General features: G+C 39.3%; 1 protein-coding gene, 1 non-coding gene and 1 pseudogene across 4 annotated transcripts in view; all 3 read left to right on the forward strand.

The window, feature by feature from the left end:
- The window catches only part of LOC133648933 (cohesin subunit SA-2-like), a 51,640-nt gene that overhangs the window by 24,119 nt on the left and 3,953 nt on the right, over positions 1-23,568 (forward strand). For all 3 annotated transcript variants that reach the window (XM_062045488.1, XM_062045487.1, XM_062045490.1), the window contains exons 19-33: positions 2,874-3,077; positions 4,748-4,818; positions 4,951-5,038; positions 5,183-5,263; positions 5,342-5,434; positions 5,581-5,755; positions 7,462-7,601; positions 7,717-7,818; positions 7,911-8,059; positions 14,052-14,180; positions 14,486-14,712; positions 15,270-15,489; positions 18,651-18,758; positions 18,834-18,960; positions 21,971-22,048. In XM_062045488.1, coding sequence (XP_061901472.1) covers positions 2,874-3,077; positions 4,748-4,818; positions 4,951-5,038; positions 5,183-5,263; positions 5,342-5,434; positions 5,581-5,755; positions 7,462-7,601; positions 7,717-7,818; positions 7,911-8,059; positions 14,052-14,180; positions 14,486-14,712; positions 15,270-15,489; positions 18,651-18,758; positions 18,834-18,960; positions 21,971-22,048 — 1,992 coding nt within the window. The remainder of the gene's footprint in view (positions 1-2,873; positions 3,078-4,747; positions 4,819-4,950; positions 5,039-5,182; positions 5,264-5,341; positions 5,435-5,580; positions 5,756-7,461; positions 7,602-7,716; positions 7,819-7,910; positions 8,060-14,051; positions 14,181-14,485; positions 14,713-15,269; positions 15,490-18,650; positions 18,759-18,833; positions 18,961-21,970; positions 22,049-23,568) is intronic.
- Positions 6,247-6,437, forward strand: LOC133649278 (U2 spliceosomal RNA). Its single transcript, XR_009826023.1, has one exon. It is a non-coding gene; the product is annotated as a U2 spliceosomal RNA (small nuclear RNA).
- On the forward strand, positions 17,063-18,136 carry LOC133648934 (plasma membrane ascorbate-dependent reductase CYBRD1-like; annotated as a pseudogene).

The following is a 23,568-nucleotide window of genomic DNA, read 5'->3' on the forward strand; positions in this document are numbered from 1 at the left end:
TCTATGCAACATTTTGACAAAAGAACCACCATTACATGTTATGTAGACCACAAGGAAGTGTTTTAAATGTAGAAAAAATATTTAAAAAATGACCCATTTAATGCACCTTACAATCGCCTTTTGTATGAATTTGAATAGACTCGTTCATCGGCCGTGCGCATTATAATCTGGTGCGCCCGCTGGTCCGAAAAATATGCTAACAGTTTGGGAACTGTTAAAGCACTAACACCATTTTCAACGTTAAGATGTAAACGATACTACTGATACTAATAATGAACAAAAACACAAATATTTGTCTTTAAATATATAGATAACGTTTATCTAGAGCATTTGTGTTAGATATTACAAATTGCATGATGGCGTCGTGTTCACTCCAACACTGTTTTACCTAGCATAATGAATAATCATGATTAATAATCGTGATTTCAATATTGATAAAAATAATTTCAATTATTATTTTGCCCATAATCATGCAGTCCTATGTGTAAGACTAGACCTCATTTATGAACACTATTTTTATCTATATGGACAAAAAGTGCAGCTATGTCTTATGTCAAACGGGTGCCATCTTGCGAAATTTTCACATTTATTTTTATTTATTTATAGTATTATTTTGTTTCTGCCATATTACTTTGTTTATAATGCTTGTGTTGCTTTCATATGCACATTCAACTTTCTACTTGAGCATTTTGAACATATCTGAACAGCCGATATGGGCATCTACATCAACTATATGATTTTCCTGAAAAGCTGGACAGGACAAAAATAATAACACTTTAGTTTAGGTGGTGGCTCTTTGTTGTTAAGGCGGCCGCCTTAACAACAAAGCGCTGTGGGAAACCCTGATTTTGGTCACAAAAACCGTGATAAGAAATGTTCATACCGTGACATCCCTAATGTATATGTATGTATGTATGTATATACAGTATATATGTATATCCATATATGGATGTAATGGTATGAAAATTTCTTATCACGGTTTTTGTGACCAAAAATTTCAAAAAGTACTTATACTGAAATGTTTTAACAGTTTTACCTAAAAAAACCTAATTACACATTCAAAATTATATCCTTTGTAAGAGAAAAATTATTGTACATAACTGTCATGTACCTCATGTAGAAATTGAATGTGCATATATGAAGGCAACATAAGCATTATAAACAAATAAGTATGGCAGAAATAAAATAATAACATAAAAAATGTTAATACATCTGAAAAATTGTGCAGGATTGCACCTGATTGCCATAAGATGTAACTGCAGTCTTTGTCCATGTATACAAAAATAGTGTTTATATAGGAAAAATCTAGTCTTGCAAACATCAGAAGACACCTCAACTATTTGAAACTTTGGCAATGAAATAAGACAGGGTTGCAGTGAGGTATTTTGCCATTTTTGACGAGGGAGCATAAGCGGCTGCCTCTGGAAGGCACCAGGTGTGACGATGGTAGATGATGATGTACTGTAGCTGTGGCATTGAACTTGCCTGCTGCACGCCCACTCTGTAAATAAGGTAAAAGCAAAAGTATTTTTTTTATTACATGCTCAGGGTTTACCCTAAACTGCCAAGATACCTGTGGCGGTGGGGGCGTGGTTACGGGGTGGTTCACGATGACATCCTTGAGTAATTTGCATAATTTTTCTATAATGGTATGATTTTCTTAAAAAAAGGTTCAAAATATCTATACATACATTTAAAACCAATCTGATTTTATTAATTAGTATCAACATATGTTTTTATTGTTTTCCCATATTTTTAATTGTCGCTGCTTTTTGTACAAGGTACTTTGTTAAGATTTTATTGAAAGTGCTCACACACGGCTCTGCTACAGCTACAACCCCGCTCCTCTCTGTGGATAGCACAGGAGGGAGGGTTGCACACACACAAAAGGCTGTAAGCGCGCACAGAGTGATCAGTGACACTTCTGCTTCAATCACTTGTCTGTTTGGTTATGGTTTAAGTTTATTTCAAACATGCTATACAGTTGGGCGAAAATGTTACTCTAGTTTGATCATATTTGGATGGATTTATTTTAGAAGTAAAACGCAATTTAAATGGTAAAATCCGTATTCGGACGTGTGTTATTTTTAGTCGCAAATGCGACTGAAATGCTCCGTACAGCCCTGATGTCGACAAATTGTTGCACTCCGAGCCGAAACAGGATGTTGCGATTACGTAAGCAAAACCCACGCAATTGTCTGGAGCGGAGGCAGCATGTCTGCGATGTGGACATACTTTAATATATCTGAGATATACCAGCGGACAGCGATCTGTAAAATGTGTAATGTGCCTATATTAAGAGGACAGTGGCGGCTTTAAAGGAGAGAAAGTACAGTTGGCGCAGCAGCACGAAGCAAGTGTGACGTCAGACTAACTGCACCTTTCGCTGTTTGTTGTGGACATCGAGGGTCACAAGTAAAGAATATCTAAACCTAATATCTAAGTCTCCAGTAACACCAGAAAAAGATTCTAGATTTGTTGTTATTCATTTTTAATAAAGAAAGTCACTAAAAGGTTTGGCAAAGTCTCTAGAAACTTGAGAAATTCTCAACAAAGTACATTGTACAATAAGCAGCAACAACTGTAATATAGAGCAAAACGATATTAGAAAAATACATCTGAATACTAATTAGTAATAACAGATTTGTTTTTAAATGTATGTATAACTTTTTTTTTTAGCTTTTTGAGAGGGACAAGCAGTAGGAAATATGCATCAGCGCTGATTATGCAAATTATGATGTCATATTATCCCAGCCAGAGCCATGCCCATATTGCCACAAGTATATGGAAATCTGGGGGGAAACCCTGCCCCCTGATGGATATTATGGAATAACACCTAATCTTTTATGTTTGCCCTTTCTTGTTGATTACAGCACCTTGAAGCCCTTCTCCGCCAAATCCGAGAAATCGTGGAGAAGCACACAGACACTGAAGTCTTAGAGACATGCTCCAAGACCTACCATGCCCTCTGCAGTGAGGAGTTCCCAATCTTTAACAGGGTGGACATTGCCCGCTCGCAGTTGCTGGATGAACTGGTGGATAAGTTCAACCGATTGCTGGAGGATTTCCTACAAGAGGTAGGAGTAACGGGAGAGGCCTTTCTTGCATCAAGGTGACAATTGTTTTATATAATGGGTGTCCAAAGTGCAGCATGGCGGCCTGTAGCTCTGTTTCTATTGGGCCACTACAAATTCTAAAGACTAATTCACATGTCCTGTAGTTAAATATTACACTAAAAACCTTAGAAAATATTTAATCCGCCCAAATCGCCCAAAAGATGGATAGCTGAGGAACTGAGTTGTTGATTTTTGTACATTCTGTGTTAATAAACATATACACATTTTTTGCAAGATATAGTACGTTTTCCAGTTTGCTCAAGCCCTCAAAAAAGTTTTAGTTGAAGAAATCAAATACCTCAAGCGATTAGATTAGATATTATACTACTTTGCTCTGTTCCCTATAACACAAAGCTAAATGGTGGATGCTTTGTTCAGATACAAAATGTATCAGTTATCCTTGCATCCTTTGATTTTTCTTAATTGCGGCCTTTCCCAGGAAAAAAAACCCCTGTTTTAGATCATAACAATTGAATAGTGATCATGATAATTTTCTTTAACCCAAAAACAATGTCTCCCCCTTTTTTTAATAAGTCTTAATTTCATTATTGAGCGCATTTATTTTGAGGTAAAGGTTTAATCTAATAACCATATTTTACACTGCAAATGCCAAATTGCACCAGACATGCCTGGAAGAAGTACCGTATTTTTCGGACAATAAGTCGCTCCGGAGTATACTTCGCACCGGCCGAAAATGCACAATAAAGAAGGAAAAAAACATATATACGTCGCACTGGAGTATAAGTCGCATTTTTTATTTGATAAAATCCAACACTTAAGAATAGATATTTGAAAGGCAATTTAAAATAAATAAAGAATAGTGGACAACAGGCTGAATAAGTGTACGCCATATGACGCACAAATAACCAACTGAGAACGTGCCTGGTATGTTAACGTAACATATTATGGCAAGAGTCATTCAAATAACTATAACATATAGAACATGCTGTACGTTTACCAAACAATCTGTCACTCCCGATCGCTAAATCCGATGAAATCTTCCTCCCCGGTGTCGCCTCTGGTATGTCCTTTCTTTCTGCTGCTCGATTGCCGTTCTCTGCTGCATATTTCACTACGTCCAGCTTGTAATCTGCAGTATATGATTTCCTTTTCGGTGCCATTTTAGTTCAGCCCTTCTCAGTTTTTATAAGTTACCGCCAATGTTGATGTGTTCCATTTTAATAGCTACGGCAGTAGCATATAGCAGTTAGCATCCCAAGACCCACAATGCACTTCTGCCATGACCCTCCCCTGCCGAATTCTTATTGGTTGACGTGTGAGTGACAATTGCTGACGTGTGAGTGACAATTGCTGACGTGTGTGTGACGATTGCTGCCATTTGCTTCGTCTCTTACGCGATTAAAATAAATAATATTATTTGATATTTTACGGTAATGTGTTAATAATTTCACACATAAGTCGCTCCGGAGTATATGTCGCACCCACGGCCAAGCTATGAAAAAAAACTGCGACTTATAATCCGAAAAATACGGTTAACTAAACTAGTCAACTAAAGTACATTAATTATTCTAATTAAAAGTGTAAAATAACCCCAGTATTTAACAAAGGTTGCATGCTAGCATTCTTCTGTGTGTTTGATTGAACCAAATAATATCTATCTACCTATGCAGGGGGAAGAATCTGATGAAGATGATGCTTATCAGGTTTTGTCAACTCTAAAGAGGATCACGGCTTTTCACAAGTACGAAATATTGTTTTATCCAAAGGTCTTGATTGCTTCTCTTTGTTTTCTTGTCTTCTTCCTACTAATGTTTATTTACATTATGTTGTATGCAAGTATCCTCGGTTTAGTTTCTTTGTTTGTGTCTTGCAGTGCACATGATCTATCTGGATGGGATCTCTTTACAAGCAACTTTAAGTTGCTCAACACAGGCATCGAGAATGGAGACATGCCAGAACAGGTTATTTAAAAACACTTCAACATAAAGCATTTTACTCTATGTAAATGAAGCTACCGGTAATTGAAGAGTGGAATATTCTCAGTGGGTGTTTATATTTATAATATATTTATAATTGTAGTGTGTTTTATTTATTTTTTTGAGCAGATAGTAATCCATTCGCTGCAGTGCACGCACTATGTCATCCTGTGGCACCTGGCCAAGTTATCTGAAGGCAGCTCTCGAAAGGTGAGTGTAGCTCTGCCAACTTTACTGCACTTCTTTAAAGCATGGTTGTAATGCTAAACACTCGTTTGACCTTTTCAGGAGGATATGGTGACTTTGAGGAAACAGATGAGGGCCTTCTGTATGATGTGTCAGCGGTACCTCACTAATGTCAACACCGCTGTTAAAGAACAGGTGATATTCCAATGTCAAATATTAATCGTAATTAAAAAAAAAAGTAATAATCATTGCCTGATGTTTATGTCTCTCATTGTTGTATTTTCAACGGCTACTTTTGTATAGTTATGCATGCGAATGTATTGTTTTCTATTCAATTGCAGGCATTCACCATCCTTTGTGACCTCCTGCTCATCTTCAGCCACCAGATGGTGTCTGGAGGCAGGGAACACCTGGAGCCCTTAGTCTATTCCTCAGAAGATTCGCTTCAGTCTGAACTGCTATCCTTTATTCTGAATCATGTCTTCATAGATCAGGATGATGATACCAATAGCACAGGTAAAGGCATATCATCTATTTATAGAAATTAATGAATTATGTCCATAGCTTTGTCAATGTTGTCAATGCTTAACATTCTCCAGAATTAATCAGTCTACAGAGAAGATAAATGGACAGTTTATTCTTGAAACTTAAAAGGGAACTGCACTGTTTTTGGGATTTTGCCTATAGTTCACAATCCTTATTATAGACAAAAACACATGTTTTTTTCCCTTTCTAATTTGTAATTGTCTTGTTCTAAGTGGCCAGCAATTGTGCTAATGGGAGCAATCCATTCTGCTTCCAAATCACTCTATAAATGCATCCAAAAACCTCCAACAATACTTCATTTACGTTCCGTAACCTGTATAATAACCAAGCTGTAACGGCATTGTTATTGCAAGTGCATACACCAAGGAACTGTTTATGTAGTGCAGTAACACGTCGCCTTGTGACGCCATGCTACGACATTAGCCGTGAGCTAGTTCCTGCATCAGCAGTTAAATCAGTAGATCGCTTCTCGGCCTTTTGGCTAAGATCAAGTGTAGTATCTGTTCTTATCAGTTTAATATCTGACACGTCCCCTATCCGGGGACCATATATTAAATGGATTTTTGGAACAGGGAGATGGAATAGGGGCTTGCTCCATCCACTCCACGCATCGACCTGGTATTGCAGTACCTCCAGAAACGGTGCACCCCCACCTGCTCAGTGGCCTTGTGGTTAGAATGTCCGCCCTGAGATCGGTAGGCCGCTAGTTCAAACCCCGGCTGAGTCATACCAAAGACTATAAAAATGGGACCCATTACCTCCTTGCTTGGCACTCAGCATCAAGGGTTGGAATTGGGGGTTAAATCACCAAAAATGATTCCCGGGCGCGGCCACTGCTGCTGCTCACTGCTCCCCTCACCTCTCGGGGGGTGATCAAGGGTGATGGGTCAAATGCGTGTCATATGTAAACTATTTGCACACATTTCAGCGTCTGTAGTTGTCACAACAAGCATGACGTGATGCATGTATCATGATGAATACGTTAGGTTAGGTCAAGTTGGCCGAGTAGGTTTCCAGTAGATTTTGGGTAAGTGGAACATTTCTACCACTGCGAGGTTTGTTAGCGCAAACAGTTCGTCTTTCATTGTAATGCAGTTTTTTTTAGCAGTGTCCTCCTCGCCAGATATGAAAATATATTCCATCGATAACATTGTGTACCACTTAGTGCAGCCAAAGTTCTTCATTTCTGTTGTCATGGTTTGGCTCCAAGTTCCACATTTACACCGTGACCAAGTCATGCCGGTCCTTTGGCATTTAGTTTTTAGGTTCTGCATACACTTGTGAAAGTGATATGTCCTACTGCCTTAAAGCAATTTCTCCAAAAAGTTGGGGGGAAGACCTGATTAGATTTTGGTAAGATCAGGGTTAGTGTATCCTATACCCATTAATTTCTGAAACGTCTGAAGGACATTCCCTGAAATCTGGAACGTGCATCAAATCAAGGACAAAATAGAAACAACTTGGATACAAATGAAGAACAAATTAATTAATACATCTGTACATTAATTCCCCAAAAATATGTTAATTGAGTAAACGTTTGTTTACAGTCACCCTTTGACCAATAATGGTTGCACAATCGAGAAAAAAAAAGACTTAACGGAGAGTTTGCATTAATAATGGATGTTTGGAAAAAGTTGGTAATGAAAAACAATTTTTTTGTTGATTTGTATTCTTAGATGGCCAACAGGATGATGAGGCTGTGAAGATAGAAGCTTTACACAAGAGGAGAAACCTCCTTGCTGCCTATTGTAAACTGATCATCTACTGTGTGGTAGAAATGAAAACCGGAGCTGACATTTTCAAACAGTACATGAGGGTTAGTTTGTTTTTGTTCATGATTATTCTACTTTTTGTCTCTAGTCTGCTTTGCTATTTGCTGAAAATAATGAACAATTTGGGGTTTCTAAGAGCTTAAAACATTTATTTTTCAGTATTATAATGATTATGGTGACATCATCAAGGAGACAATGAGTAAGACCCGGCAAATCGACAAGATTCAATGTGCCAAAACCCTCATCCTCAGTCTTCAGCAGGTCAGTGCTCAACGTTATCATTCAGTAGCTTTCCATTTGCCCCATTGATTACAATATTATAATTGATCCTTCTTTTGTTCTGTTTCTGGTAGCTTTTCAATGAAATGCTGTCAGAGCTGGGCCATGGCTTTGATCGCTCATCCTCCGCATTCTGTGGAATCAAAGAGTTAGCCCGTCGCTTTTCTCTAACCTTTGGCCTCGACCAAGTCAAAACCAGAGATGCCATTGCCATGCTACACAAGTAAGACTTTGCTCATCTGGTTGATCTCAAACTTTTTGACATGAAAATACAATTTTTACATAAGGAACAGAAGGTCATGTAAATGTACTCGTTAATTTTTTGACGTCTGGGAAAATATTATTTGTTGTTGTCAGGTTTTAAAGAACAAACCTGTGGGTGTCATATTTGACAAGCTTATCAAGCTTAGAATGTTACACGTACATGCACATGTTGGACAATAGATCTCCAGACGTAACGTGACTAGTTTTGTTTAGGGGAAACGGCAGCTAAAATAAATAGTACAAGTGTCAGCTTTAAGCCCTAAAATTTATTGCACATTTTAGTCATATAGATAGTGAACAATACAACACTAAGCTTAATAAAATGAAATGAAAGGAATCATTTTTCAAATTGATCACTGTCAGTCAAAAGCAATAATTACCGTTCGTCTCCTCTCACTCTGACAAGGTTCCATCTTGTACTATTTTCACGGTAAACAATCTCACTTTGGTTTGTCCAAGTTATTTTAATCCAAATTAGGGATGTAAAGATATGAACATTTCAGATCATGGTTATTGTAACCAAAAAAACTATCACGGTTATTATTATTATCGCAGTATTGTTGAATGTGCTCAAAAAGTACTTATATACACAAATCTTTTGACCAAGTTATTTTTTTAAATAACTATAAATAAACAGACACACTGTTACAAAATCCCCCACTATTTTGCATGTGTGTTTCTTATGCTTCATTGACAGTGTTTTAGTCGTAGTATTTTATCTGTTTTGTTGGTTAAGCTGTTACTGTTTAAAATATGGATTTGTACTGTTGCACTTTAAGATTAATTTAAATAAAAAGTGCTTAACAAATAAAACAATTATTTATTATTTTTGGCGGGCGTTGTCACATCCTTCTCTCTTCAGTTGTCCTTGAATGCATCGTAAAACACCTCTCTCTTCCACCAAGTGTAGAAGGATCACTCTGTACTAAGAGAGCATTGCTGTCGGTTCAACGTGCTCAATTGAATATTTTAGTTGCTCAGACAGCAATGTGTTTATATACGTTTAGATTGGGGTATGTCGTTTCTTAATGAGGAAACAATTGTCTCTTGTTTTAATAATAGCATTTAAGCTTTTGAGCTTGCGCCAGTCAGTCTGTGAGTTTATCAAGTGCAGTTATTATCACAGCTGTTCGATAATCTTCAACGGTAACCGCGGTTATCATTATTACCCTTTATAGTTGCATCCCGAATGTAAATGTATCCAGATGATACCGTTAATATACACATGCTAAAAACTCAACTCAAGTGGCGAATGAACTTACACGTTATTTAGCTCATGTTTTGGAATGGTAACAAATCTTGCTCAAAACTCAACTTAAACAAAGCAGTTCCAAGGCTCTTCTCTAAATGTAACATTTTGATTACCGGTAGATATTTATGAGAATGGGGAAATAACTCAATTTCAATGCAATCTTGGTGTTGTGATAGACTCAAAACTGTTTAAATCAGAGATAAAAAAATAAAGTTCTACAATCGTATCAAATTTAATATTTTACATTTCCGTTTCATAAGATCACATTTATCACTGCAGGTAGCAAAAATGTTCATACATGCAATAGTCCTGAAAACTAAAACCTTAAGTCACTTTCCAATTAATATGCAACAATTGAAATATTGGCTGAAACAGTTAAAGGGGAACTGCCCTTTTTTTTTGGGAATTTTGCCTATTGTTCCCAATCCTTATGAGAGACAAGAAGACAAAAGTTTTTTCCCGCATTCTATTATACAAATTGGCTCATTCTTGGTGGCGAGCAATACAGCTAATGGGAGCTATCAATTGTACTTCTAAATCATTTTAAAAAATGCATTAAAAACCGTCAACTAACTTAATTTACGTTCTGTAACCTGTATAATAACCGAGTTGTAGATACATTGTTATTGTAAGAGCGAACACCGAAAAACTATTTTTCTAAGGCACTAACACATCGGCGTGCTATGGTATTAGCCGTAAAAGCTAACTACGGAAATAAATAAGCTTGCTTCTACGTCAGCACAAAACACGTTTGGGTTTGTAATGCACAACATTGCGATAGAACACCAATTTGTACTGACTGAAAAACATGAACAATCATAATACAGTATCTGTAAAGTATTAGCCCACATTTCATGTTTTGTTAGTACACAACTAGCTCGACAGCGTATGCACTGTAGTGTACAGTGATGTGCTGCATGTATCATGATCAATAGTATAGTGACTTCCTCGACGGACAGTTTGTCCATCTGGTTGGAAATGTTTCCAGTTGATTTGGGTAAGCAATTCATTAATTCGGCATAGTTTACCTCAAAGTTTCACATTTGCAGCGTGACCATGTCGCACTTTCTCGGCTTCCGTCTGCTCCAACGTTTCAACCTCTTTTTCGTGCTGGCTTCTATAAGCAGCAGTTCATCCTCCGTATATTTAGTTTTAAAAAGATAAGGTTGTGAATACTCATTTGTCCAAAAATAGTCACCTTTGTTGTCTATTACCAAGTCTTAGAAAACACACTCGCGCTTGTTTCCGGGAGAAATTGTTGCAGGAAGTCGGAAGTGCGCTGTTATGGAAACAGAAATATATGCGCTGTCAAGAATTAGTTCCGGCTTTACATAAAATTATCAAAATACGGTCAATTTTGTACATAGTACATATTGCTATGATCGTGTCCGTTACTACATCATATATAGATTTGCAGCGTGTATATAAAACGTTGAGGGGTTTTGAAGTTGTTTTAAAAGACTTTGAAGGCTACATGGGTGACTCCCATTAGCCACATCTTACAAGCATTTTTTATCATCTTTAAAATCCTAAAAAAAAAAAGATGTGTTCTTGTCTCTAATAATGATTGTGAACAATAGGCAAAATTCCAAAACAAGTGCAGTTCCTCTTTAAGGTTTCACCATTGCACCATTTTACAAAAGCACCCATCCATCCATTTTCTACCGCTTGTCCCTTTCGGGGTCGCGGGGGGTGCTGGAGCCTATCTCAGCTGCATTCGGGTGGAAGGCGGGGTACACCCTGGACAAGTCGCATAAACTCTTTAATTGGAATAATATAGTCAAGAGTTTAAACATTTGTCTGATATACAAACTTATCCATAGTTTGTCACTTCCATTTCTTCAGTTGGTAAACATAAGGAAAAGGCCACAGGGATAACAAGGGATTGTATTTTGCCTCTACAGCCTGCGACACAATAATTTTGATGATAGGCTAAAATAGCTAATATAGACACTTACATCATGTGTAGCCTTCATTATAACACTGAAAAAAGGCTTTAATTTTTTTGCGGCTTCAGACAAATTTGTTTTTTGTATTTTTGGTCCAATATAGCTCTTTCAACATTTTGGTTTGCCGACCACTGGCTTAACTCAACAAAAAAAGTAAGGCATATGTGCAACATAATCATGCTGTTTAATCAGCATCTTGATACGCCACACCTGTGAGGTGGGATGGATTATCTTGGCAAAGAAGAAATGCTCACTAACACAGTTGGCAAATAAGAAATACTCACTAACACAGATTGGGATATCTGTTTTTTTTTCTTCATGGCTTATTTCACACGATGGTCAAACGGCTTGGTCAAACAAGTGAGAGTGAGTGTAGAGTTAGAGCAGAAAATGCTGTATTGCTATTCTGTTCCTGAGTGTTCCAGTCGTTTTAATAGAGAGATAAGACAGAGCTTTCATAGAGTCCCGAAAGAAGTGGTTTATAAAGGTAATACAATCGGGGGGAAAAAGAAAGTGTGTCGATGGAAATGACTCTTAAAAATAATCACATTAATCATCTTGTGGAATATAATCAGACCATGCTTGTGTTTGCAGCGATCACTTTGTAAAATATTTGAACATTTGATTTGTTTGAGAAACATTCTGTGATACAATCAAGTTTATTCTCTACTATATTAGTAGTGTTTGATAGCAGATTAGTAATGTTTGATAGCAGACGTAAATGTAAAGAAAGGACAAGAGATTGCATTAGTTTGTGTTCTTTTGTGGTTGTTATGCCTAAATATAACTACAAAGACCTGGTTGTACAATTAAACTGTCATATTAAGCCCTAGTAATAAATATTTTAATTGTTGGTCCAATCCACTGTATTTTTTTTTTTGATATTCATAACAAAAACTAAAAGCTTAGTTGTTGTGCCGGAAAGCCAAGTGCTTTATTTGACACGGATGACCAGCGACCCCAAAAGGGACAAGCGGTAGAAAATGGATGGATGGATGACCACATTATTTGGTGTTATTCGTTAGCATCAAGAAAAAAAATCCTTAATAGTATTAATAAACTACATTAATAAATCTCTCGTAGGCTCAACAGCTTGTACTGAATCTTAATATCGCTAGAAAATATTGCTGAACAACAGGGACATCTATGGCTAAATAATGAGACAAAATATGAACTTCACACCATAAAAATAACTACAGACGTGAATTGTAAATAAAACTATTTGTAGCAAGAATATCAACTGCAAACAAACTTATCCTTTTTTTATTAGCGTCAAGATAACAGCAGCACGGCACTCGTTATGTCAATCAAATGTGTTACTTACCGATGCAGGACTAAATCCAACAACGTCTTTCACCGATTTACCCCTCAGATGTAAAAACATGATGTGCCTCCAATCTTTTCTTCTCTAAATACTTTGAGTGTCACATGAAGTGAGCTTGTATAGCGAGCAGTAACGTCTCGGTGATAGTTTAAATCTTTAAAAAAATATTTTTCTTAAGAGTGTAAAAATCCACTACATCCCATTTTAAATATTTTTTTCATGATCGCTTTTATATTTGCCTCTAAATTTTTCTAAATATGCCCAAATCTGCACTCAATAATTGTAATAATTAGTAGCCTAATGGGGCTCCAGATCGTCACCTGAAACCTGTACCTGGATGTGCCTCTAGGTCATGTGATTGCAACCCCTCTATAGTTTTTTATTTATTTATTGCTGCTACCATATTATTTCACTTGGTTTTATTTCTTACTAATTTATATCTGGTTGTTCTTTTAAATATTCATGTTTTCAAATGAATAAATCATTGTAATTTTAATATCAATGTTGTCTGTCTATCTGCGTTGGCCCACGATGAGGTGGCGACTTGTCCAGAGTGTACCTCGCCTTCCGCCCGAATGCAGCTGAGATAGGCTCCAGCACCCCCGCCATCCCGAAAGGGACAAGCGGTAGAAAATGAATGGATGGATGGATAATAGTGATTATTATTTTTCCATAATCGTCCAGCCGCACTATTGAGTGAGCCACAACGAAGGACAAAGTTTAAAACGTTCTCTACATAAAAGCACAAACTTTTTGCAGTCTAGCATTAGAGCAACAATTTAATTTTATTTTGTTTTCTGCTGTAGATTGCGTGTACTGAGTGAGCAACAAGTACTTACCGGTAGTTTTCCTGTTTAACTTATTAACACCGCTAAATCAGAGTAATAACACATGGATCCAACTCACATTTACAAAAAACAAAAAAATGCCAGAAACAATAATCACAGATATAAAGCGTTCAGTACATTAAAATGTTCTTGACTGTTCAGGGCCGAGTGTTTTGCACGCTTTTAGAATGTTTTATTGCTGTAATCCACTTGTGTCAAACTTTGGGATCTTTGGGACTGTGGTAAAACACGTTCCCCTTCCCATCTCCTCGTTTGTCCTGGCACCCTGAAGCACAACATCTGTCTAAGAAAGTTTAAACAACTGAGAAAGACACGGAGAAACTAACTCACTCACGTTTTTTCCTGCCAATATGATGGTTTGATTTCACTTGGTGCATGCCGGGATGCAAAACGTAATCTCTCTGAGCTCGATATGTATCAGTTAGCACCTTCAAAAAAAAAAGTGGATTTTACTTAAAATTGTAGTTTTCATATATTCCACATTGTAGTTGGATGCATTTATTGCTTCTTTCAACATAACCAACTTTCTTCCCAGCTCACATTTTATTTTTCTGATTGTTCGCCTGCTTGTTTTCTAGGGATGGAATCGAGTTTGCGTTTAAGGACCCAAGTCCCCAGGGAGAAGGAGGCCCTCCTCTCAACCTGGCTTTCTTAGACATCCTCAGTGAGTTCTCCTCAAAGCTGATGAGACAAGACAAGAGGACTGTGTAAGTTTGTTTTTTACTGTGCACGCCAATGTGAGGTTCAGGGCAGCAGATGTTTCAAGCCACTGGTCTACCTCATCTTTGGCTGCTGGTTAGCGCCTTGCATGGCAGCTCCCGCCATCAGTGTGTGAATGTGTGTGTGAATGGCTGAATGTGGAAATACTGTCAAAGCGCTTTGAGTACCTTGAAGGTAGAAAAGCGCTATACAAGTATAACCCATTTATCATTTATCATTTATCATTATTTACCCCTGGGTGCCTGTTTTAGGATGTGTTAATATTAACCCTTACTTTCCTATGCCTCCACAGCCACATGTACTTGGAGCGTTTCATGACGTTCCAGATGGCACTGCAACGAGAGGACTGCTGGCTCCCCCTCATTTCATACAGAAATTCCCTACAGGCTGGTGGGGATGACGACACTATGTCAGTGATGAGTGGCTACTCCAGCAGAGGCTCTTCTGTTCGTTCCAAGAAGACCAAAGCTCCTGCTGTGACAGCAGGAACTTCTGCAGCCAAGAGGAAGCTACCAGAAGGTATAAAACATTTGGAAATAAATAAAAGCATTTACCTTTTTAGAGCTGATTTCTGTGCATCTCGTAATACCAAGACAAAGCTGTGACATTTTAATGTAGATTCAAAAAACAGAAGGAAACATTTTGTGTTACTTGCCTATGCACAAATAAACCAGTCCTCTCTGATGTGAGAGGTGCACATATAAAACCCAGTTCCAGTTAAAGCCCAGAAAAACAAAAGTGTCTTCCAACTGTTCCAATGTGTTCCAAGCATCTTGGCTCAACCAGTCGAGCTGATGGGCAAACACATAAAACAGCAGATGGCGGGAGCCTTCTAATTATCACAATTTCCACTTCATTTCATTAGCAACTGAGCAAAAGCTAATTCTGAGCTGGTTCACCTAAGGCTGTGGCATTAGTCACATTTGGAACATTGATATTGTCACATACTTTTTTCGTTTACCAAATTGTGGGCCATCTGTTCAAAGGTGAATCTGTGAAACTACCAGTCGTGTAAAACTGGTGTGTATGTTTCCAGTATGTACTCTATTCCTAACAATATGCCTCTTCATTTCCAGAGGAGAGCAGTAGCAGTGAGGTGTGGACGCAAGGCATTCAGACCCCCGTCATGATGCCATCCCCCCACCTTACCTCCACTGCCATGCGAGAGCCTAAAAGGGGTCGTGATGACAGCTACATGGGCGTCTACTCCCTCCCTCATGACCAGCAGCAGCCCCACCAACACCCACAACACCATCAACAGGCACCTCAGCACCACCAGACACCCATGGATTACAAGTATGTATCTATATGTAGCTCTCTGCATAGAGCAAAATGTCACAGGGCTTGTCTCTCAAAACAAACTGCTTGGCAAGAATAAACCCTCCTGAGATCCAGCGTCCTCTACCGTGGACTTTTAATTTTGGTTTCGTTACAAAACACAAATGTCCACTGGTTTTCACAAAGGATATATTGATTATTAACCACTTTTGTTGTGGAAATAAGCTGTAAAAGCCATTCATTTAATATTTACCATATTTTGCGGACTATAGGGCATTATAAGGCACATGGCCAATGAGCGGGTCTATTCAGGTCTATATTCATATAAAAGCACATTGTGATAGGTGAAGGGGTTATATTATGATTTTTTTTAGCACTTTTATACTTCCCTTTGGTCTACATAACATGTAATGGTGGTTCTTTGGTCAAAATGTTAAATAGATTATGATTTACAGACTATCTACAAGCTGCTTTCTGACCATTTCTTCAGAACCACCGTTTTGTGGGCAATCTTATTTACGTGGCTCCACTTTGATAGCATCTTCTCCTCGTCATCTTTGTTGTACCGGTAGTTTTTAGCGCTTCCATAGCGAGTCTTCTGACAGATATAAGTTAGAACTGTACGCTACTTTATATTAGAGAGTGCAACCGCGGAGGATGAATGCCCCACAACAAGAGGATAGAGGAAAAAGGAGATTATATAACTATGGCGGCGGATGGGCGCACATTTTGGGGATTTACCGGTATGCCAATCCCAAATACACATCAGCAGATACCAAGAATTAAGAAAAGTTGATTTTGCATAACATTGTGAAACAAATGCCAAATAACGTCTTCTAATAGGTGCCATCCTTATACACACACCATAATAATACCTGTATGTTGAAGCATGCCTGACTACGCTTGCCGCAATGCGCCGACAATCCATCAAACGGTGCGGCTTCATAGCTCACCAAATTTGTACGGAAACATTTTTGACAGATTTTTAAATGTCATGTGTAATGTTCTATATTCTCAATTAAACTTAAAAGTTTTGGGCTTGCTTGCTAGTCAATTTGCTATCTACCAGCCACACTTATCATTACCCCATGTACCATATAAAATTGTTTCGAAGTGGCTAAGCACAACCAGAATTATTCAGAACATTAGGCGCACTGTCCATTTTTGAGAAAATGAAAGGATTTTAAGTGCAACTTTATAGTCGGAAAAATACGGTAAATAAAACAAGACATCCACAAACAACTTTCATTTGCTGACCGCTTATTACTTTTTCTTTATTTATTCAACTTCAACTGTCTTGCATTTCAAACCATAGTGACATCATTGATTTATATTGTCTCGTTTCATCAATTTCTGTGAATTTCCTAGAATGCTAATGCCCCCATTCTCATTTCTTAAAAGCACGTTGGCCCGGATCCAGACCCATTTTTCAATTCTTTATCGAGCCTGGTCTAAGACTGGGATTACAATTTAAGTGTGAATCTCAGCTGCCTGCCAAATGGTCTTACAGAAGAAACAGTGACAGATGTGTTTTTTGATTGTTGAACACAAACGTCTTATTGTTGCCATTTGTCTAGTTTGAAGAATGGCCGCCATGGAGAAGTATAAACATTTTTTGGTGACTTTGACTTGTGCGGCAGTGATGGCAACGATGGCCGTCATTTTCGTGCTGAGGTGGGTTCTGCACTTCAAGGAGGGTCTGGCCTGGGACGGAAGTCTGGCCGAGTTCAACTGGCACCCGCTGCTGCTCATCTGCAGCTTCATTGTGCTGCAAGGTCTGGCCATCATCGTGTACAGACTCCCGTAAAGCTGGCAGTGCAGCAAACTTACAATGAAGTTTATCCACGCGGGTTTGAACTTCGTGGCCTTCATTTTTGCTGTTGTGTCTTTGGTGGCGGTTTTTGACTTCCACAACGATGCCAAGATCCCCAACATGTACAGTCTGCACAGCTGGTTGGGTCTGACAGCCGTGATATTGTATTGTCTGCAGCTTGTTTTAGGGGTCGCCATGTACTTGATACCATTCACACCTGTAGCCTGGAGAGCAGCCTTCATGCCCATCCATGTCTACAGTGGCCTTCTACTCTTTGCTTCAGTCATAGCAGTGGCACTCATGGGCATTACTGAGAAACTCATATTTGGCCTGAGCAACCCAAAGTATAAGGACTCCCCTCCCGGGGCAACATTTGTGAACATTCTAGGACTCCTTTTGGTAGTTTTCGGTGCTCTGATCCTCTGGATTGCCACTCGGCCATCTTGGAAACGGCCGAGTAAACAGACCTTGCATACTTTGCATTCCGATGAGGAGAGCACTAGAGTCGGTCCGGCCTTGTCTCAACTCTCGGATGAAAGAGAGGGCGAAGCCTTTGGGGAGACCCGCAGAAGGAGTAATAAATTAGAGGATCAGGTCAACTGAATGAGTAAATATAATACTCAATGCTGTAAGATTGTTGGATGGGTTATTCCACAGAATCAGTGCCATTTTCTTGCTGTAAGTCTTGCAAAATAAACTTAAGTTTCTGTCTTTTTCCAACTCTAAATCGGACGGAGGGGTTAGGTTTGGTTGATATCAGCACTTCAGTCATCAACAATTGGTAGTTTAATTATTATTTTTAAATTGTATTTATTAAATGTGCAATCACATTAGTGTGCAAGTTAGTTTGCTTTTTTTGTTTAATTTATTTTGCGGTTAATTTGAAGTGCACATGTACACATTTTATTACCTGGGCAATGGCACGATTCAGTCGAATGGCTGTTATATCATTTCTGCTTGTCAAATATTAATGTACACACACACACATTGTGGGGCGGTACGGCTCGGTTAGTAGAGTGGCCGTGCCAGCAACTTGAGGGTTCCAGGTTCGATCCTCGCTTCCGCCATCCTATTCACTGCCGTTGTGTCCTTGGGCAAGACACTTCACCCACCTGCTCCCAGTGCCACCCACACTGGTTTAAATGTAACTTAGATATTGGGTTTCACTATGTAAAAGCGCTTTGAGTCACTAGAGAAAAGCGCTATATAAATATAATTCACTTCACTTCACTGCCTGCCAAATGGTCTTACAGAAGAAACAGTGACAGATGTGTTTTTTGAAATCTTGATGCTGCGAGTGAGGTATCCAAACTGTATTTGTAGCTGATTGTTGAACACAAACGTCTTATTGTTGCCATTTGTCTAGTTCCCAAGTGACGTGGATGCTGGCCCAGAGACAGCAAGAAGAGGCTCGTCAGCAGCAAGAACGAGCCATGAACTACGCCAAGCTCAGGACCAATCTGCAGCATGCTATGTAAGATACACAGCTGTTGTACCCCTCTTACACCTGTGCTTCAATAACCGTGTTTGTACGTGCGTGTGCGTGCAGACGTCGCGGCACCGGCCTCATGGAGGAAGATGAAGAGCCAATTGTGGAAGATGTGATGATGTCATCTGAGGGTCGTATGGATGACCTCAATGAAGGCATGGACTTCGACACCATGGACATTGACCTGGTAAGAATGGTCTCAACTGTTCATTCATTTATTAAGAGCAGCAAAGTGCGATAAAAGTTATGTCTTGCCTTTGTCTGAAGGGCAACAGACACACTGCTACAATAAAGTGTCGACTATAAAGTTCACAACTTTTTTTCTATAATTGTAAAGTGTTTCGTCTCCTGTGAGGCTACAGTAATGGTGTCTGTACAGAGTTACACAATATCTCCTCAAGTTCTCAGCATGACTTGCAAGCGACCTTCATAACTATCGCCTCTCAGAAGGTTCTGTTGCTTCGCTTAGGACTGATTTAAAGTCACGACTCTGCAATGAAAAATTCAATTTTAAAAGTGACATCTTGTTTGCCTATTTCTGCTCATTTTGAAAGGTTGTGGTGGAGGAAGTGATTCAATCTGGTTCTAGAGGCAAACCAATAAACACTTACAGTTATAGCGATTAACAGTGTGACACACTATATTGCCTAAAGTATTTGCCCACCCATCCAAATGATCAGAATCAGGTGTCCAAATCACTTGGCCCGGCCACAGGTTTATACAATCAAGCACTTAGGGATGCAGACTGTTTCTACAAACATTTGGGAAAGAATGGGCCGCTCTCAGGAGCTCAGTGATTTCCAGCGTGGAACTATCATAGGATGCCACCTGTGCAACAAATCCAGTCGTGAAATTTCCTCGCTCCTAAATATTCCAAAGTCAACTGTCGGCTTTATTATAAGAAAATGGAAGCGTTTGAGAACAACAGCAACTCAGCCACGAAGTGGTAGGCCACGTAAACTGACAGAGAGGGGTCAGTGGATGCTGAAGCGCATAGTGCAAGGAGGTCGCCGACTTTCTGCACAGTCAGTTGCTACAGAGCTCCAAACTTCATGTGACCTTCCAATTAGCCCACGTACAGTACGCAGAGAGCTTCATGGAATTGGTTTCCATGGCCAACCAGCTGTGTCTAAGCCATACATCACCAAGTCCAATGCAAAGCGTCGGATGTAGTGGTGTAAAGCATGTCGCTACTGGACTCTAGAGCAGTGAAGACGTGTTCTCTGGAGTGATGAATCACGCTTTTCCATCTGGCAATCTGATGGACGAGTCTGAGCTTGGAGGTTGCCAGGAGAACGGTACATTTCGGACAGCATTGTGCCGAGTGCGAAATTTGGTGGAGGAGGAATTATGGCGTGGGGTTGTTTTTCAAGGAGTTGGGCTTGGCCTCTTAGTTCCAGCGAAAGGAACTTTGAATGCTCCAGGATATCAAAACATTTTGGACAATTTCATGCTCCCAACCTTGTGGGAACAGTTTCGAGCGGACCCCTTCCTCTTCCAACATGACTGTGCACCAGTGCACAAAGCAAGGTCCATAAAAACATGGATGACAGAGTCTGGTGTTGATGAACTTGACTGGCCTGCACAGAGTCCTGACCTGAACCTGATAGAACACCTTTGGGATGGAATAGAACGGAGACTGAGAGCCAGGCCTTATCGACCAACATCAGTGTGTGACCTCACCAATGCGCTTTTGGAAGAATGGTCGAAAATTCCTATAAACACACTCTGCAACCTTGTGGACAGTCTTCCCAGAAGAGTTGAAGCTGTAATAGCTGCAAAAGGTGGACCGACATCATATTGAACCCTATGGGTTAGGAATGGGATGGCACTTCAAGTTCATATGTGAGTCAAAGCAGGTGGCCAAATACTTTTGGAAATATAGTTTATATTATGTCTAGTCTGTAGGCTGACCTAACACATCCTCATTTTGCAAGACACGTCCGGAAATAGCCCTTATCTACCAACATCCTGATTTACGTTAAAAAGCTAAAATATTGTAGCTTTTGTCCAGACATTGAAAGAATGACGAGGAAGTGCTCAACCAACGATCTCTTTTATTGAAACAAACCGCTTACTGCCAGCTGCAACTATGCCAGAATAACATTTGCAAACTTATTTTCAACAGGCACCCGTCGCTTTCCGCACACAAGCACACATCAACTCCCCACCTTTCCTTGCCTTTCTCCTTGTCATACCATCACCAGCTAGGACTTAGCCTGTACACATTCGTGGCCTCACTAAATGTAATTTACAGAACTCTTTGTGCCATGTCTACACAAACACATACTTCCACATAAAACATTTTTACTAAAAAAATCCATACGTGTCGAGTTAAAAAAAAAAAAGTCGCCCAAAAAAAAAATACAATCACAAGGCTGAAAAAGGAACCACATCTGAATTGTAACACCTATGTTCATCAATAAAGTGATATATTACATGTTCTTTATCTTTCACACACAAAGGAAGGTCCAGGAGCAAACTCCTAAGACATTAAAGAGAACCAACTGAAGCCCACATGAGCAATTACTGGCAAATAAGGCAGGGGAAAAACATCTTTGGAAGGCCTCTTTAAGAGAACCCAGGCTCCATTAGGTGTCAGTCTGTACTGACAAGGTGGGCTGAGAGCGAGAGAGAGTAGAGGGACAGAGAGGGTTAATAGAGCGAGAAGAGAGGATAGGGGGGTTTAGTAAGCATCTTAATCGTGTAGTTGCCCATTTTCTTTTGAATCCATTTCATCTTTTTATTAATGACCCAAACTAGAGGTTGACTTAAACCCACAAAGACAAGAGCTTTGAGGGTTTGAGTTTGTCAGAGATGGTTGATGACACGGATTTGTTAGGATTGCAACAATGATCAAGAGCATCTTGTGTTGATTGCAGAATGTCATTTGAAAATGAGAAAAGAAAAACTATCCTCTTCATCAAAAAGCTTCTTTTGTTTGGCTGCGTGTAAAAGAGTCTGTGTTTTCTTTAATGAAACATTGTGTTGACAGTGCATTACAACGTCATGACCAATCTATTTGACAATTCACACCCAGTCCACAAAAACATGCATGATGTGTAAAAGCAGAACTAAATGTAATATCAAACATATGTGGAGCATGCATACCAAATGTCAACATGATTTATTCTGCCTATGTATTCTATGAAATATATTATTTTTGAAGCCACTTCAACAAATATCTTCTCCTCCAGCCACCGTCTAAAAATCGTCGTGAGAGGTCTGAGCTGAAGCCGGACTACTTCGACCCCGCCTCGATCATGGATGAGTCGGTAAGCAACTTCTTACATGCCAAATGTCACACATGTGTGCACACCGGCCCCACTGGCTGTAACGCCACCCGTCCAACACTTGTCCCGGCGGCGGCTGCGCTTCATTTAACGAGCTGACACCAAGCATATGAAACGTCTCTGTACGAGCTCAGCTATCTGAGCGCTCCAAATTCCTTGTGGGGTTTGTTCTTACACTCGGCCTTGAAATTCAGGTCAGATACGTCGGACATTGTTTTGTTTCACATGATTCATTGCTGGACATAACACCAAAAAACATTTCTCTACTTCTTATGGATGAGTGTCTTGTTTCATTTGCTATTATTTCAAACTAAGAATGGCGCAGCACAGTGGAGCATGTGGTTAGCATGTGTGCTTTATGTTACAAAAAACATGAATGTTTTGTGTTAATTAGAGACTTGCGTGTGAATGCTTGCTTGTTTGTTTGTTTGTTTGTGTGTGTGTGTGTGTGTGTGTGTGTGTGTGTGTGTGTGTGTGTGTGTGTGTGTGTGTGTGTGTGTGTGTGTGTGTGTGTGTGTGTGTGTGTGTGTGTGTGTGTGTGTGTGTGTGTGTGTGTGTGTGTGTGTGTGTGTGTGTGTGTCTGTGAACACCTCTCGCACAAAGTCAGCTAGGATAGGCTACAGCTCGCAAGTGTTTCTGAACAGGATACGCATTTGGACTGGACAATTAATTAAATTTTGGTTTCGATTTTGATTATGGCCTCTCACGATTATGAAAATATAATAATAATTAAAAAAAACAGTTATTGGGCCGTGCAAAGTGCATGCAAATTCCTGAACTTGTGACGGTGAAACAAATGAGGAACCAATGAGTGAAAAAAGAGCACATCTACTAGAAGCTTGAGATGTCATCATGGTTACTCCTTTTATTTGACACAGCGCTAGTATGCATAACCAATAATCACTAAACTCTACAAAAAAAGTAAGGCCATATGATTTACGTAACCGTGGATGGAGTCACATAATTGGCCAATATGTCGGAACCCACTGTTAAATTCAGAATATTAGGGAAATTGACATAAATGTAAGTGAAATGTAATTGTGAGAAGAAACATTTGTTTGGGAAAATAATACGTCTGATAACGCTCATTTATCCCCAACAAACTCGGTCGCCCCATATAATGTCGAGACGGTCACTTGAAATGGCGACTAAACTACAAAGCCACAGCTAGCAAGAACAATCCATACACCCACAACACATCTCATATGCCTACGTTTTTGTGAACGTCATTTTAATGTAAGATTAATGTGCAAACATAACAGCGGTCGCATCTTGAGAGGCGCTAATTTTTTAAATCCTCTGGCAGGCCAGGTGTTATATGTTGTATGTGTTAGTGAGCGAGACCATGCAGGTAGTTCTGAGAATCAAATTTTACAAGTCCAAATGTGTTTCAAATGTGGTCACCGAATCTGTGCCCCCCCTCGCAAAGCAGAAAAGAAACGGCAGATCAACTGGTCTAAAAGGGGGGTCTATTTAAAGGCTAGAGTATACAAAGGAGTTTT

Source organism: Entelurus aequoreus, linkage group LG04 (genome assembly GCF_033978785.1).
Source record: "Entelurus aequoreus isolate RoL-2023_Sb linkage group LG04, RoL_Eaeq_v1.1, whole genome shotgun sequence".
In the NCBI taxonomy this organism is placed as follows: domain Eukaryota; kingdom Metazoa; phylum Chordata; class Actinopteri; order Syngnathiformes; family Syngnathidae; genus Entelurus; species Entelurus aequoreus.